The sequence below is a fragment of the Choloepus didactylus genome, chromosome 15, assembly GCF_015220235.1.
Source record: "Choloepus didactylus isolate mChoDid1 chromosome 15, mChoDid1.pri, whole genome shotgun sequence".
NCBI classification, from domain to species: domain Eukaryota; kingdom Metazoa; phylum Chordata; class Mammalia; order Pilosa; family Megalonychidae; genus Choloepus; species Choloepus didactylus.
Window position 1 is genome coordinate 26,601,172 of NC_051321.1, and position 14,923 is coordinate 26,616,094.

Here is a 14,923-nt window from a genome sequence, read left to right on the forward strand (position 1 = left end):
ACGCGGGTTTACTGACCGCTGTCCACACACACACACACACACACACACACACACACACACACACACACACACACACACACACACACACACACAGATGAGCGTCTATTCTCGCTTTCCTCCTCTCCCTTCTGCCCTACCCAAGGGAATAAAAGCAAGGTCTGCTGCTCCCCAAACCAAAACAAACCTCTATGAAGGGTAGTGACATCCTTTGTTAATAGTTAATTGAATTTCCAAAACCACCAGTTTCCCAGATTGCCTAATTGAAAAAGATGTGAAATAGATAATATAGGAACTAACTACCCTAAACACCTGAAGCATTCTTTGAAATCACTAACATGAATAAAGACATCTTTATAGATACAGTGTTGCCAAGATCATGAACAAGCAATTTATAAAAGAAAAAGAATGGCAATTAGCATAATCATTTTAATCCCAACATAGAAATAAAAATTGAAACAAAAAGAAGGTATCACTTTCTATCTATCAAATGGATAACATTTTTGAGACGATAATACTTAGCTTTGATGAGATTTTGGAAATGGATACTTTTACATGCTGTTACTGGTAGAGTGATTTATGTAAAACTTCTGGAGACAGTTGGACAATTTTTATCAGGTGTCTTAAATGTCCATTCTCTTTGAGCCACTATTCTCCCTTTTAATTATTGTTCTGTTGAAAAATAAGATGCATAAAAAGATTCATGTACAAAGATAATCAGCTCAGCATCATGTATAAGAGTAAAACGTTAGACATAACCTTGTGGTCAGCAGATAAGCTAAGTAAATTATGGAACATTGCACAGCTGGTAAAATGGTGAATTCCAATGTTATTATATATACTACATTACATTACATTATATTATATCATATATTATATTGTTATATTATAAAGGTATGATCTGAATTTTGTAAAATCAAAAAAGAATGCCTGCACAAGCATAGAAAAAGTACTAATGCATCAACAGCAAAGTGTTAAAGGTGATTATATCTAGATGGAAGGATTATGTACAATTTTTATTTTCTTTTTTATACTTTGGTGTATTTTCTTTGTATTTTAAATGTACACATACTGCTTTTACAATTAAATAAGGCAGGGTTACTGAATATATTATGCCAATTATGATAATACAAAAGCAGACATGCTTATTTTTCTTTTCTGGAGGTGGGAGCTTGAGATTAGTGGGACACAAATCCGAACAGGAAACCATAATTACGACCGTGACTGGTTCAGAAAGGCACCGTGACCATTGTGGAATAGTCACAAGAAACAGGTCTCTCGTCCTCCTCCTCCCCGCTCGTTTCCACCGTGTCCATCTCCCTCGTTGGCCCCTCTCATTTCCCTACCCCATCTCCTCCTTCCCCTCCTTCTCTTTCCCTGCCCTAACTCCCCTCCCTTGCTCCTCCTTTATCTCCCCTCCTCTCTCCCCACAAGAAGACATTTTCAGTTCTAACTTTAGGAACTAGAATCCACAGTGGAGCTGTGATTTTACAAAAAGAAAAAGAAAATAAATGAGAAGGTCTGTTTTTCGTTTTCCATCATCACACAGGTCTCCTTGGCCAAGCAGTTAGTAGAAGCAGGCCTTCAAAGTATTTTCACAGAATAGCATCACTCTCTTTCCCAGTTCCAAATCCCTTCATACCTTGTACTCAGAACTCCATAAATTCTGAGTCTGAACAAAGATGTAAGGACAACAGCTGCTGTTTGACACGCCAGGATTTTTTGTTTCTGTTGTGAAAACAAATCTAATTTCTTCACATGTCTAACCTGATTCAATCCTTGCTCCCCTCCAAGTTTTACTGACTGAATTTCCTTCCCTTCTCAATGAGGGTCTTGTGGATGGTGGCCTCTTATGGTATTTTTCCAGAAGTGCCAAACCCAGCAGTAAAGCAAGAAAATGGCTTCTGTGTCATCATAGGCTGACAGAGTATGAGGAGCGTTTTAGCCTTACGTTAGGGCCAGGTGCCTGGCAGGCCGGTGCTGGGGATGGACACTGTGTTTCTGAGAAGGGTCAGAATTTATTAGTCATTTTGGAAGTAACTACAGAGGAGCCACCATCCAATCTAGAGGCCCTAAAATTTGAGGGTCTAAACTTAAGCTATTAATATGTAGTCTATTTCCAATTTCTAGAACAAGAATCCCCCCACCACCACCACCTGGGCCCATGCCACTCTAATTCCCAGCAGACATAGCCCTTTCAGGATGTCAAAAATGTCTGTTTTCCCGTCATTTCTTACCTTTTACCTGCTAAGTTAACACTATATTTCACTATCTAAGGGACACTATCTAAGAGATACTAAGGGAGAAAAAGAATAGAGATTTTTTTTTTCTTTTTTTTCCATGAAAAGGTTCACCGGGGTAAGCCAAGGACCCAGGTTAGTAGCTCCAATCCTGCCACTGAGGGGCAGGAACTTGGACAGTTTGCTCTCTCAAGACCTTGATCTCCTTAATTGTGTATTGAGGGGTTTGGACTCATTAATCTCTAACAACAGACTTTCCATCCCTAAAAGATTCTCTACTTCATATTGTTGACAATAGTAGTAGCTGCCTCTACCCTTTCTTTTACTCTGCACAGCAATCTTATTAAGTACTCTTATTATCAGCACTTTTACAGATGGAATGTGGATCCATAGAGAAATTAGAAAGTCTAGCTTCAAATCTGTGCCATTTATTAACTGGATGCCTTTAGGCAAGTAAATTGCTCTCAGTGCTAACACTACCTTTCTCTTATCTCGTCATTATTTTTCCTGAATTTGTGTCACATGTGACTTTTCTAGACACTCAGTGTGCATCCCAGTTGTTGATAAAGATGCTGAGCAGCACACTGACAAGGTCACAGCCTCACAGCCCTACGTGACGTCAATTTATTTCACACTTTCCAGAATGTCATCAGCCATTGAGCAATACCATACGATGACTGTTTCATTGATGCTGTTAGACACCTTATGTGTTTTCCCCACCAGAGATACTGTTATTATCACCTAAAAGATTATATATTTATGTTTATTTGCAGTTTCCATGTTGTCCCCATTGAAATATACATTTCATAGTGGGTGGGGGTTTTCATTGGTTTTATTCACTGCTAACACTCTGGTGCCTAAGAAGTACACCAGGCACATTGCAGGAATTTAGTAGATATTTGTTTGATTAATTAAGCCATTAATTCATTAAAACATTTAATTGAGTATCAACCATCTGCTCTACCCAGTATTAAGTGTTTAGATACCCCAGGAACCCTCAGTGTAGAGCAGTAGTTGCAACCATAAGGTCCTTGTGATACGTGGGAAAGATATTAGAGCTTCTGATTTTTTTTCTTTTCCTATTTTAGTTTTTTGTTTTCGTAAATTTTCCAAACTTGATATATAAATAATCCAGTACATTCCCTTTACTTATAACTGGTAAATTGTCATATACTGGGAATGTGCTTTTTTTTTTTCTTTTTTGCTTGGAGTGCTTGAACAAAAAATTTGGAGATAGCCGTCCCTAGAATTCTCTCATGGAATATGATTTCCCTGGTTCACATCATCTCTAGCAGTCAAATGCTCGGGCTTCAATCCCTTCACACTTATCTTTTTTCCTGTGCTCTAGTCAGGAGCACATTGGCCTTAAGTGGAATGAAGAGAAACAAGACATGGGAGGGTTCTCCCTTCTCCCTGCCTCTTGTTAACCATGGTCCCAGACTGCCCGCCTCCCTCTCATTCTGAATGTAACATCAACTCACACCCATCCCTCTTGTTGTCCTTTTGCTGGTCCCAGCTCTTTCACAGCTTTAGCATTCCCACTCTAGGTAAAATGGTGTCAGAGTTGTCTGTATTCTGAAATTTGAGAAAACTCCAGATCTCTTCCCCACACAAACTTCACTCATCCCTTCTCTTCAGCCTTTTGTGATTTATACACATTGATTATGACCCATGACCTTACATTTGGGCTGAAGCATCTTTCTTGTTTTTATTAATAGCACAGATTTACTAATATCAATGACAAGAGTCATGCTTAAATATGTCTTTATAAAATTCAGAAAGTTTCCTTTGACTATCACTCACAGTCCCAAAACTCTCCCCCAGAATGAATACGATTATGAATTTTGTATGAGTATTTCCAGTGTGGTTTATTTTTTCTTTAATATACGTTTTTTGTTTTGTATGCATCAATAAACAATGTTCAAATTTAGTGTTTTCACCTAATGGAATACAATCAAGCAATTAGAGATCTAATCACTTAATCTGAGGGTCTGGCCCAGGACAGCCTCTGAAATACTTTATTGCATGAAATTAACAAATTGTCAAAAAGATGAAAAGAAACCTTATTTAAAAAAATATTGTAAACCCCTCCTTTACTTCAACACCAGAATCTTTGATAATTTCAAATATTTTTTTCTGTATCTCATCGCCTCCCTGTTTGGTCTTTCGGGAAGTTGGCTCTGTGATCTGGTCATGGTCCCTGTGCCTCTCTAGACCTCAGCATCCTTAGTCAGGAAGCAAGAAGGTTAGGGAAAGGGACAAAAAAGGCAGGCAACACGAAGGAAAAGGGCAATGCAATTGATGGTGGAAGAGAAAATGAATTAAAATAGAAAAAAGGGAGAGTGGGGAAGAGGATGGAAAACTGCAGTGGAACTGTTTGTCTTGGCTTGTTTAGAACTGGCCACTTAGATGTCTTGAGAGACACAGTATTTGTTTCTAAGCAGTGCTCCTTCAACTTTCAGCTTTGTTACTACTAAGCAGTTTGTGTACCCCCCTCCTGAACTTCATGAATCCTTTTATTCTGGGTCAGACACCCCCTTCCTCACTTTGCTCCTCCACATGCACAAACTCATTCGCTCCCCCTCCCGCCCTCCCTCCCTCTTCCTCCTCCCCTTCCTCCTTCTCCCTCCTTCTCTCTTCTTCTTCAACACCCCCCCCCCCCACATACACACACACACACACGCACGCACACTTGGATGTAGATGTCACATAACTAAGCAGTAGGGTCTGGCTAGGGGAGTAAGGTTGACAAAATGCAAAATTTGAAGGGTTTGAGCTTTAGTATGCTGGCCATGCTGATGTTCAGAGGACTAAGTATCATTCTTATTTGCCTGTCTATGTATGCATGTAGGTATGAATGAATCTATTTATTTGTTATTTATAGTAGTTACCTTTGGTTCTAGGGAACCAATGGGCCTGTGTGGGGGCCAGAAGAAAAGAAGCAGAAAGCAAATATGTTTCTTAGGCTTAAGGGAGAGGTTAAAATGACACTTTTAGTCTGCTTTTTATTTGGTCTAGCCCACTTTGCCTGGATGGGCAGGAGATGAGCTGCTTCTCGAAAATAAAAGTTGTGGCTTTTCTGGTGATGTTTGTCTTGAGAGCCTAATTATGATGGTAGGTAGTTAGTTAAGGGGCAAACCCTTGGCTGAACAGAGGAAATCATGGTATCCAGGAGCTCGCCCCTGCCAGGCGCATTGCTTCTTATGCAAAGGCCCTGTGGGGACACGAATGCTCCATGTAAAGCAAAGAGAAAGGCAGGTGTCTCTGTCCTCCGGCCCCTGCTCCTCTGCAGTTCCCTCCCTGTCCTCCAAAAGTCATTAACTTGCGGTTGTAAACCTGAATGAATAGGTGCTAGCCAGTCCTGGTGCTTGCTTTTTTTAATACTTGCACTGCGGGTTTCTACAACAGGACACTTTGTGGCTCCACAGCATTTACTGAGCACTGTATTAAACTGGTATAAATGCAGACAGAATGCCAGATGAATGATAAACTAGTGACATTTCTGAGTTTCTCTGTTGAAAATGTCTACAAAGGCGCATTTGGCTGATTGTGTTTCAGAACGCTGATGTTAGACTGCTAATACCTGGTGTGCTGTATCAGAGTGTGATTTCTTTATTTGTATTCTTAACTTTTTTAATCCTCAGATTTTATTCCAGAATGGCTCCTAAATGTGAATACTGACTTAAAATCCTAGAATCCCAGAAGGAGGCTGCTAGCTAGATCTAGTGGGCCCTGTGGGCTTTCACCTTGATATGGAGGTTCACATGTAGTTGGGGACTGAAGTTCTTCTTTTCAGATGTTTATACAATTACATGCTTGAATTTCTTCAGCGGCATCCTGTGGATTTTAGGACCAGTCAGAAAGCCTTACCATGAGGTACAATATGTTTCATGATTGGGGCCCAACCCAATTGTTCATTTTCTCTTTTACGTCTCCACTTTACAAACACTAAGTCCAGGCTATTGACTTACTAGTAGAGGCCTATGTGGGCCATCCTCTCTCTGTCCTAGGGCGTTTTACCTGCTATTTCCCCTAAATGGAGCACTCTTCCATCCCTTTGTCCATCAGTCATATTATTGCATATCTTTGAAGATTCAATCCAGTTACTCCAAAGACTTTCAGACCTTTCTTCTCCCCCAGGTCTCTGTCTCCAAGTGAAAGGTCTTCCCTCCTAAGTCTTCAAATAGAACCTTGAAAATTAGAGCCCTTGTTTCATTGGATTACTGTCTCTTAAGTAGCAGTAAAGCTCTTACAGGCAGAGAATGTGTGGCCCTTGTTACTATCACATAATGGGGCCTTCTTGGAAATCATTGGCATTTATTCACTCATATAGTGGAGCTTTGGGCTCTTGTCTCTTATCTTTTTCTTGTTTATTGACTTGCAATGATAAATCTATTTTGATGAATCATTTCTGTTAGTGGAGCATCCATTATATCTCAAGAAGAAGATTTTATAAGCAGCATTTATTTTAATTTTCAGGTGAGTATTACTATTTCCCACCTATGTCCTTAAATAAGACAGCGGGGAATAGAAAGAAGATATCAGGTGCATTTTCTGAACCCTTGCCGTGTGTCAGGATAATGATTAATTTCAGAGAGCTCATAGGCCATTACCATGCCTGCCCCGCCCCCACCTTCCTTCCTTCCTTCTTTCACTCAACATTCATTGACTGTCTATTGTATTCCAGGAACTATAACACGAGTTTCATGTATATTCTAGGAAAACTTATTTTAACCTCGTTTTATAGATTAAAAAATCAAAGCACAGAGATGTTAGGTAATCTTTCAAAGATCACAAATACAGATAAGATGATAAAATTGATATGGCTTGTTTGTGTACTTCTCCTTTTTGAACATCTATATGTGCATGCATGGAGATACAGAGAGGTTTGAGCTTGTCTGCCAATAAAGGAGATAGACAAGTAAGTCACATCACTTGTGATTGCATTTTTTTAATGCAGTTTATTCTGTGCAAAAGTATTTGCCTGCTTCTGTGAGAGTCTTTGAAGAAATAACCAATTAATCCACCACCGCGCCCAGGGAAACCTGTTTTCAACTTCAGTCTTCTGTAGCTGAGCCACCAGTGATAAGAGTTTAAAAGACAATGGAAGGGGGAAGGAATTCCAGGAAGAGGCACCAGTATGTCTTCCATGAAATTCCGTTCAACCAGGGAATTCATGTCCCACTTACACACAAAGGCTTATATACAGATATCTTTCTGTAATAAAGGATCCTGGGCCCAAATTTTTTTTCATCTTATAATTATATGGAGGTTCGTTCTGAGTCCCAAAAGGTGGTAACCCAGTGTATTTTTTTTTTTTTTTTTTTTTTTTTTGTGGAAAAGAAAAGAATTTATTCACGATCTAGCAAGAACGGGTGCCCAACCAAAATGTGGGGGTTGGCACACAGAACAATAGACCCAGCAGTATTTATTCCCTACCCCTAACTGCAAGTCCCTCCCCTGTTTCTCCATTGGCTAGATACTTCAGAGGTTACATTCTATTCGACAACCCTAACTAGCCCGCGCAAATTTGAAACATGCAGCCCGCCCAAATTGGAAACATTTGAAAAAAAGTCTCCTGTGCAAACTTGGAACATTTGAAACAAGTCTCCACCCCTCTTTCCTTTGTTCTTTTTTTTTTTTTTTTTTAAATTAAATTCAGTTTTATTGAAATACATTCACACACCATACAATCATCCATGATATACAATCCACTGTCCACAGTATGATAACATAGTTATGCGTTCATCACCACAATCTATCTCTGAACATTTTCCTTACATCAGAAAGAACCAGAACAAGAAGAAAAAATGAAAGTGAAAAAAGAACACCCAAATCATCCCCCCATCCCACCCCATTTGTCCTTTAGTTTTTATCCCCATTTCTCCATTCATCCATACACTAGATAAAGGGGGTGTGATCCACAAGGTCTTCACAATCACACTGTCACCCCCTGTAATCTACATTATTATATAATTGTCTTCAGAAGTCCAGACTGCTGGGTTGGAGTTTGGTAGTTTCAGGTATTTACCTCTAGCTATTCCAATACATTAAAACCTAAGAGGTGTTATCTGTATAGTGCATAAGAATGTCTACTAGAGTGACCTCTCGACTCCATTTGAAATCTCTCAGCCACTGAAACTATTTCGTCTCATTTTGCATCCCCCTTTTGGTCAAGAAGATGCTCTCAGTCCCACGATGCCAGGTCCACATTCATCCCCGGGAGTCATACTCTGCGTTGCCAGGGAGATTTACACCCCTGTAACCCAGTGTATTGAATATAATATTAAGTATTGGCCAGTATAGACATGCTGTCTGTATATTTCTTGAGGAAACATATTTCTCTCTGGTTTGGTAAGCACAGAGAATTCAGTGATTAAAAAAAAAAAACAAATAGAGTCCCTTCCTTCTGATAGCTCAGTCTAATGCAAGAGGCATTTCTGTAATGACATCCAGCACACCGTGATAAGAACCAAGACAGGGATGCGCTCAGGGCAATCCAGAAGCATAACGCAAACGTGCTCAGTCACAGAATCAAACTTAATTAAATGTTTGGATAGAGATGCTTAAAACCAGTCTTGAGATGGTTCTCTCCAAATAAATCCTAGGGAACATTTTGGATTTAATCCTATTCTTGTGGTGTTTCTCTTTTATTTTAACACAACAGTTGATCTTAAAGCATACACAAAAACACGTAACGCCATAGTTCCTATTAAAATGTAAGTGTATAATTGGGTTACGGTGACAATACCACGTGGGTCTACTTCAACGACGAGCATCCCCAAGATGGCTGGTTAGTGACTGGACCATTAAAACCAGCACCTCAACACACATTTAGCATTGTTTGGTTTCAGCTCTTGAGAATCACCAGTGCCACAAAGTAAAAGCAGCAGTAGCTCTTTATGATCTGTGACGGACAGAGATGTTCCTAGACTACAAGAAGAAGGAGTGAGCACGTCAGTCAACAAGAAGTGTAGGAAACAACTGTGGTTTTGATTTAATATTTATAATTTTATTTTGTTGTTGTTGTTTTACCATAGATGGAAAGAATTTTCGGCAGGGTTAAAGGAATAGTTTAGCCTCATTAGATTTTTGTAAAATCTTTGCTCTTTTTCTTTAGTTGGTATAGGAAAAACATATCACTTGAAACAAAAGTTCCTACTCTTAGAGGTAATAAAAGATCTTAAGAGACTACTGCTATGTTGATTTGGGACCATGAGCACAGAGAAAGATACAACTGGATCCGGGGTAATTATTTTGCCTTCCAATGACACTAACCAAGCATCAAGAAGATTAGGTTTGAATTCTAGTTTCTAACATGTATTTCTGGGAGGCCAGTCCTTCTTGGAAAAAGGGTGTGACACATTTCAGCGAAGAAACTCAGAACACCAGACAAGGTGGGCTGGTGAATAGCATGTAACTACCCATTAATATTTTGAAATACACAGTTAACTGCTAAAGTTTCTAGTCTGAGGCTTGTCAGGCAGCTCGTTTTCTTTCTTAATGCTTGTGACTTGGCCTTGGCAGCCAAGGTCACCTACAGATCCAGTCTTGCAAGATGTTAGTGTGGGAAGATGGAAGGCCACATCCCTGGGCCAGCAATTGCTGCAGTGCTTAACTGAAATGACGGCAAAGGTGTCACTGTATTCAAGCAGATTCCAATGACGTAAGATGTCCAAATACATGTCCCCCATCTCTTTGGAGAAATTATAAAACTCTTATAAGGAGATATGTGCTTCCCAGGAGAGGAAAAGAGCAGGTTTTAATAATTTGAGGATAGACACTGAATTTCAGGCCCTGTATCAATCAGTGAACACTTACTGACAATGAACATAGGTCCTTAAGGAGACTTCTTTTCTAAAGATAAAGAGAGACTAACCTAACCAGGCCCCAGACTCTTTTGAGTTGGGAAAATGAGTTCAAATAAGAAGAGTTCTGGGACTGCCCCATGACAATGATTAATTTACTTATTGCAAAGACCTTATAGGCCTTTATACTTTCCTTTCTTCTTCCCTCCCTCTTTTCCTCTGTTTCTTTCATTCTTCCCTCTTTTCTTCTTTCCTTCTTTCATTGGATACTTACTGTCTTTCATTTGCTAGGAACTAACGTATGAATGAAGAGTTAAGTCCCTCCAATAGCTCCCAATTTGTTGTGTCTGCATGTGTGTCTGTGTGTGTGTGTGTGTGTGTGTGTGTGTGTGTGTGTGTGTGTGTTGGGGGAGGGATTGCCTGCCTTCATGTTGGGAAAAAACAAAAATAATTATTTAGAATAAGCAACGGCAAGCTATGTTACGGGATTCATTAAATATCTGGTAGTAAGAAGGGAGGGTTTTTCCTGGTGTAACAGAGAAATACTTAAAAGAAGGCAAGGCTTTTCAGTTGTATCTTAAAGTAAGAGTTAAAGAAGAATAAATAGGTGAAGCTGGAGAAGAGCATTTCAAGCTTAAGACAGAAGCTTTCAGAGGCTAGAGGAAAGAGAAAATGAATGTGCTACTTTCAGGGAATGCCAAATCTTTATGGCTGAAACACAGGATATAGTGTTTTAGTAGCAGGAGATAAGGCAAGAAAAGTGAGATAGGGCCACTCAGTGAAGGGTCTTGAGTGCTGAAGGTGATGACTATTTTTAACATCTATATATTCTTGTATGGGTTTGATGGCTGGGCTTTGTGGTTTGAGGCAGGCAGAAGGACCAGTTTGGAGCTCTAAATGGTTGATTATGTACCATGTAAAAATGGAACAAATTAAATGAAAACTCTGCAAATCCTGATGAGAAAGAAGTACAGATGGTCCCAACTTTAATTAATCTTGCTGTATAAAAATCCTAGGGATAGAGTATGATTACCCATATTATTTATGTGACAGAATAATAATTTTCTGTTTAATGTGGCTTGCTGCAAGATTACAGTAAATAATATGTGCCTCTAAGGCATTTTAAATAGAATTTTGTTTTATTTTATTTACACATAAGATTTCATGTCATAAAGTAAGACACACATGCGTTTTTCTCTTCATGCCGATTTACTAACACAGAAAATGGTCATTCTGTGATGTAGTTACTGCTTCATTGGTTGGATGGTGTGGTTTGTTCGTGGGGTAGTAATAAGTAGTTCTGCAAATTTCAAATAGGGAAATTAACTGGATCCATTTGCTATGTAAATCACTGTTCACCAGGTCAACCAGTTAAAGCAGCCTGCCTGGCATCTGCCTGAAAAGTCTTTAGGACACAAAAGCCATGTGTAGGACTTATTTACAAGGCTGAGCTAACAGAACACAATATCCTTACCAGAGTTAGGTCTGACCATCATCAAATTAAGATTTCCTTATTTTTTTTTTATTTGAAGTGGAAATTTTGCAGTCAGATGATATAAATAAATGCAGTAGTTATATACCAAGGATTGTGGTTTTAGGATCCTATGGACATCTATAGTCCTGGGCTCAGCTGAGCTTCTCTAAGGCACATGATGTCCACTGAGAAGTCACCAATGTTGATGCTCCTTTTCATGTTTCTCCAACTTTTAGGTCTGTGATGGGGTCGAACAAGGAACCAGACCTCGTGCATCTCGAGGCCAGAACTGTGGACGGTCGTAAGTAAATCAACTTTGCCACGATGTTCATAGTAATGTTAGTTCTCTCAGTCTGCTGAGAACTGGGTCTGTGTTTGGGGAAGTCACAGTGGTAGTCATCCAAGTGATTTGGACACAAAGACTTTTCCTATCCTCAAAATTCCAGAATTGTTTTTAATAATTTTCAGCAATTTTTTCATTTATGCTAAATGGGATGGTAGTAGCTTATGCATAGCCCTTTCATCCGATCAAGGGTGTTTTTCATTCCAGGTTAAGGAGACAATTCTGAGATTCCTGATCCCTAAAGGATTTGATTGTTACAGTTGCCATTGCTGTTGTTTTGTTTGGATTTGTTTTTCCAATCTCCTTACTTTATCAGATACCATCCAGGGACCTCACTGTCCTATCTGAAGAGTTCAAGACACTTTGAAAGAGTAGGTGGAAAGAGAGGCCTCCTGTGTGTTCCCAGTGTAAACCCCAGGAAGGGAAAGTTAACTGAGGCAGTTGCTCTGCCCTGGGGTGGTTCTAAAAGTACTAGTTAGGGTTTTTTTAATCATTTTTTTTTATTGTAGAATATAACATATATACCTAGTTGGGCTACAGCAAAGAACTTGTCTTCATGGAGGTTGTAGCTTTAGGTACATGATACAGAGGAAAGTCACAGATCCAGAATTTAAATCCATGCCTGAATGATTCAGAGCTCCACTCATTAATTGCATGACCTTGAAAAAGCCACTTAAGCTCTTTATACTTCAATTTCTTCATCTTCAAATTAAATAAATTAATGATGACGCCTATATAATAGTTTAAATTTTTTTTTTTTTTTTTTTTTTTGGCTCCTACCCTGAACTAGGCATTGTGCTAAGCAGGCTGTATACTTTATCACATTACTCTTACAACTTTCTAGGTTTTTACTCCCATTTAAAAAATTTTTTTTAATTAGAGAAGTTGTAGGTTTACAGAAAAAGCATGTGTAAAATAGAGTTCCAATATACCCCCTCTTGCACCTACAGTTTTCCTATTTTTGGTACTGTGCATTAGTGTAGTTCCTTCGCTGCAGTTGGTTAAAGAATATTATTATAATTGCACTATCAACTAACTGTAGTCCACAGTTTACAGTAGGGGTCACTGTGTTGTAAAGTCCTGCATTTTTTTTTTTTTTTTAATTTTTATTCCAGTAAGATATATACAACCTAAAATTTCTCCTTTTATAATTCAGTGGCATTATTCCTATTTTACAGATGAGAAACTATGGCTTAGATTGCATGGTAAATAAGAGGACAGTATTGTTGCCCACAGAACCTTCACAGGTGACAGTTAGATGAACCGGTGCATATGAAACGCTGCACACAGTGCCTGACCTGTAAAATATTTAAGCAACAAAAACAGTGTAACTTTCCTTCCCCTTATTTGGTCTCAAGGATCCCCAGAAGGTCCAAGCAGTTGACGAGGTACCACTAGGCCTAAGACAGGGCATGTAGGTAAGAAGGATAAAAGAAAAAGAGAAAAGCAGAAAGTGTGTAGAAGAAGCAGGAATGAGGGGGTGAAAAGACAGGGAGAAAGAAGGAGGCCTCAAGTGTAGAGGAGTGGCGGAGAATGGACTATCCTCAATTACCATGGAGAATGAGGCTGTTGTGGATTGTCTGGCACCAAGTCAGAGAGTGATAATATCCTTTGTTGCCCAAGTATGATGCAACTTGTATCTGTCTGAATGCAAAGGCAACTGATGCTTTGCACTTTACCAGCATAAAGCCAAAGAGAGGTTTGGCTTCCATTTTAGGGAATTAATGAATGTATTCTTTAGTAGAGTCAGTGGAGGACATACCACAGTCCAGGCTTACCGTCACCTTCCTTTTGAACCTATATCACCTGTCAGGTTCACAGCTGGCAACCTAACCTCACTTATCAGATTGCTTGAACATTTTAGAACAGTACATTTCAAGTTTTACATGCCTGTGACCCACCTAGAAATCTTACTAAAATGTGGATTGTGATCCTGCATGCCTAGCAAGCTCCCAGGTGATGCCTACTCTGCCAGTCTGGGAATGGCTTTGAGTAGCAAGGTCCCACCATGGAAAATTATTGAAAGCGCTTTAGGGTCTGCCTGCTGTGACTACACCCCTTGTTTGGAAAGCCCTAAATAGAAGTGGTACATCCCAATGACTTTTATTTTCAAGCTTTTGGGGATAATTTTGCTTTCTTGCTTGTAGCGTCTAATGCACATAACCCCATACCCTAAAAAGAGTAAGTCCATCACTCTCCCTGATTTGCACATTTTCTTACACCCAACATTATTCCTATGCCTCCTGAAGGCATGGAGGTGAATTATGCCAAACTGTCATCTCAGGTTCAGTTTTCATAAGGCGTAAAATATATCAGTTCTAATTTTATTTATTTTATTTTACTTTTTGCAAAGGCAGCATCTTCAGAAGCTATCCAAGGGTGAAAATTCAATAAAGGGATTTAATTTGAAAAGTTATCCCTGTCAAAACAAAACAGAAAAAAAAATATTACCTACCAATTGAAATAAAGGGATCTAAGCATAATGCCTGACCTGAGTGTAAAAATCTGAGATCTCTCTCTCTGTCTCTATCTCTATCTCTCTATCTCTGTCTCTGTCTCTAATATCTCTCTCCCACAATTCGGTAACCATGACTCCAGGTAAAAGAAATAATAAAGAGGAGGAGGGAAGAGTAGCAAAGAGTTTGCAAATGTAGCTGCGAAGATTTGAGAGTGTGTTTATCAAATCAGGCTCCAAGCCAGTCAGTTCCTCCAAGATTTCCAGTATCTGTGTGTTCTGGTCCCTGAATGAGATCATCCCTTTGTTTCTCCATCCCATCATTATTATTTAGTAGAGAACTTAAATACGTGAAACTCATTGTTTATATTCTAGGTCATATATCTTTTAAGGTATGTGCCAATGTAATATATTGTTTTTGACTGAACAAGGAAATTTTTCTGATTTAATTGATTCAGGAATTTTGCAGCCAAGGCAGTGAGATGTTACAGAAAAAAATCCTAGGCTTGCTTATGTGACTCATCTCTATGGGGTGGGTTTACAAGTGTTTATCTGATCTTATTATTCAAGCTTCAATTTTGGTCTCATTTCACATACCCCTAGATT

At 39.1% G+C, this 14,923-nt stretch overlaps 1 protein-coding gene across 3 annotated transcripts in view; it reads left to right on the top strand.

Annotated features, from left to right (window-relative positions):
* Positions 1–14,923, top strand: part of SORCS1 (sortilin related VPS10 domain containing receptor 1) — a 549,535-nt gene that overhangs the window by 396,295 nt on the left and 138,317 nt on the right. For all 3 annotated transcript variants that reach the window (XM_037804645.1, XM_037804643.1, XM_037804644.1), the window contains exon 6: positions 11,756–11,820. In XM_037804645.1, coding sequence (XP_037660573.1) covers positions 11,756–11,820 — 65 coding nt within the window. The remainder of the gene's footprint in view (positions 1–11,755; positions 11,821–14,923) is intronic.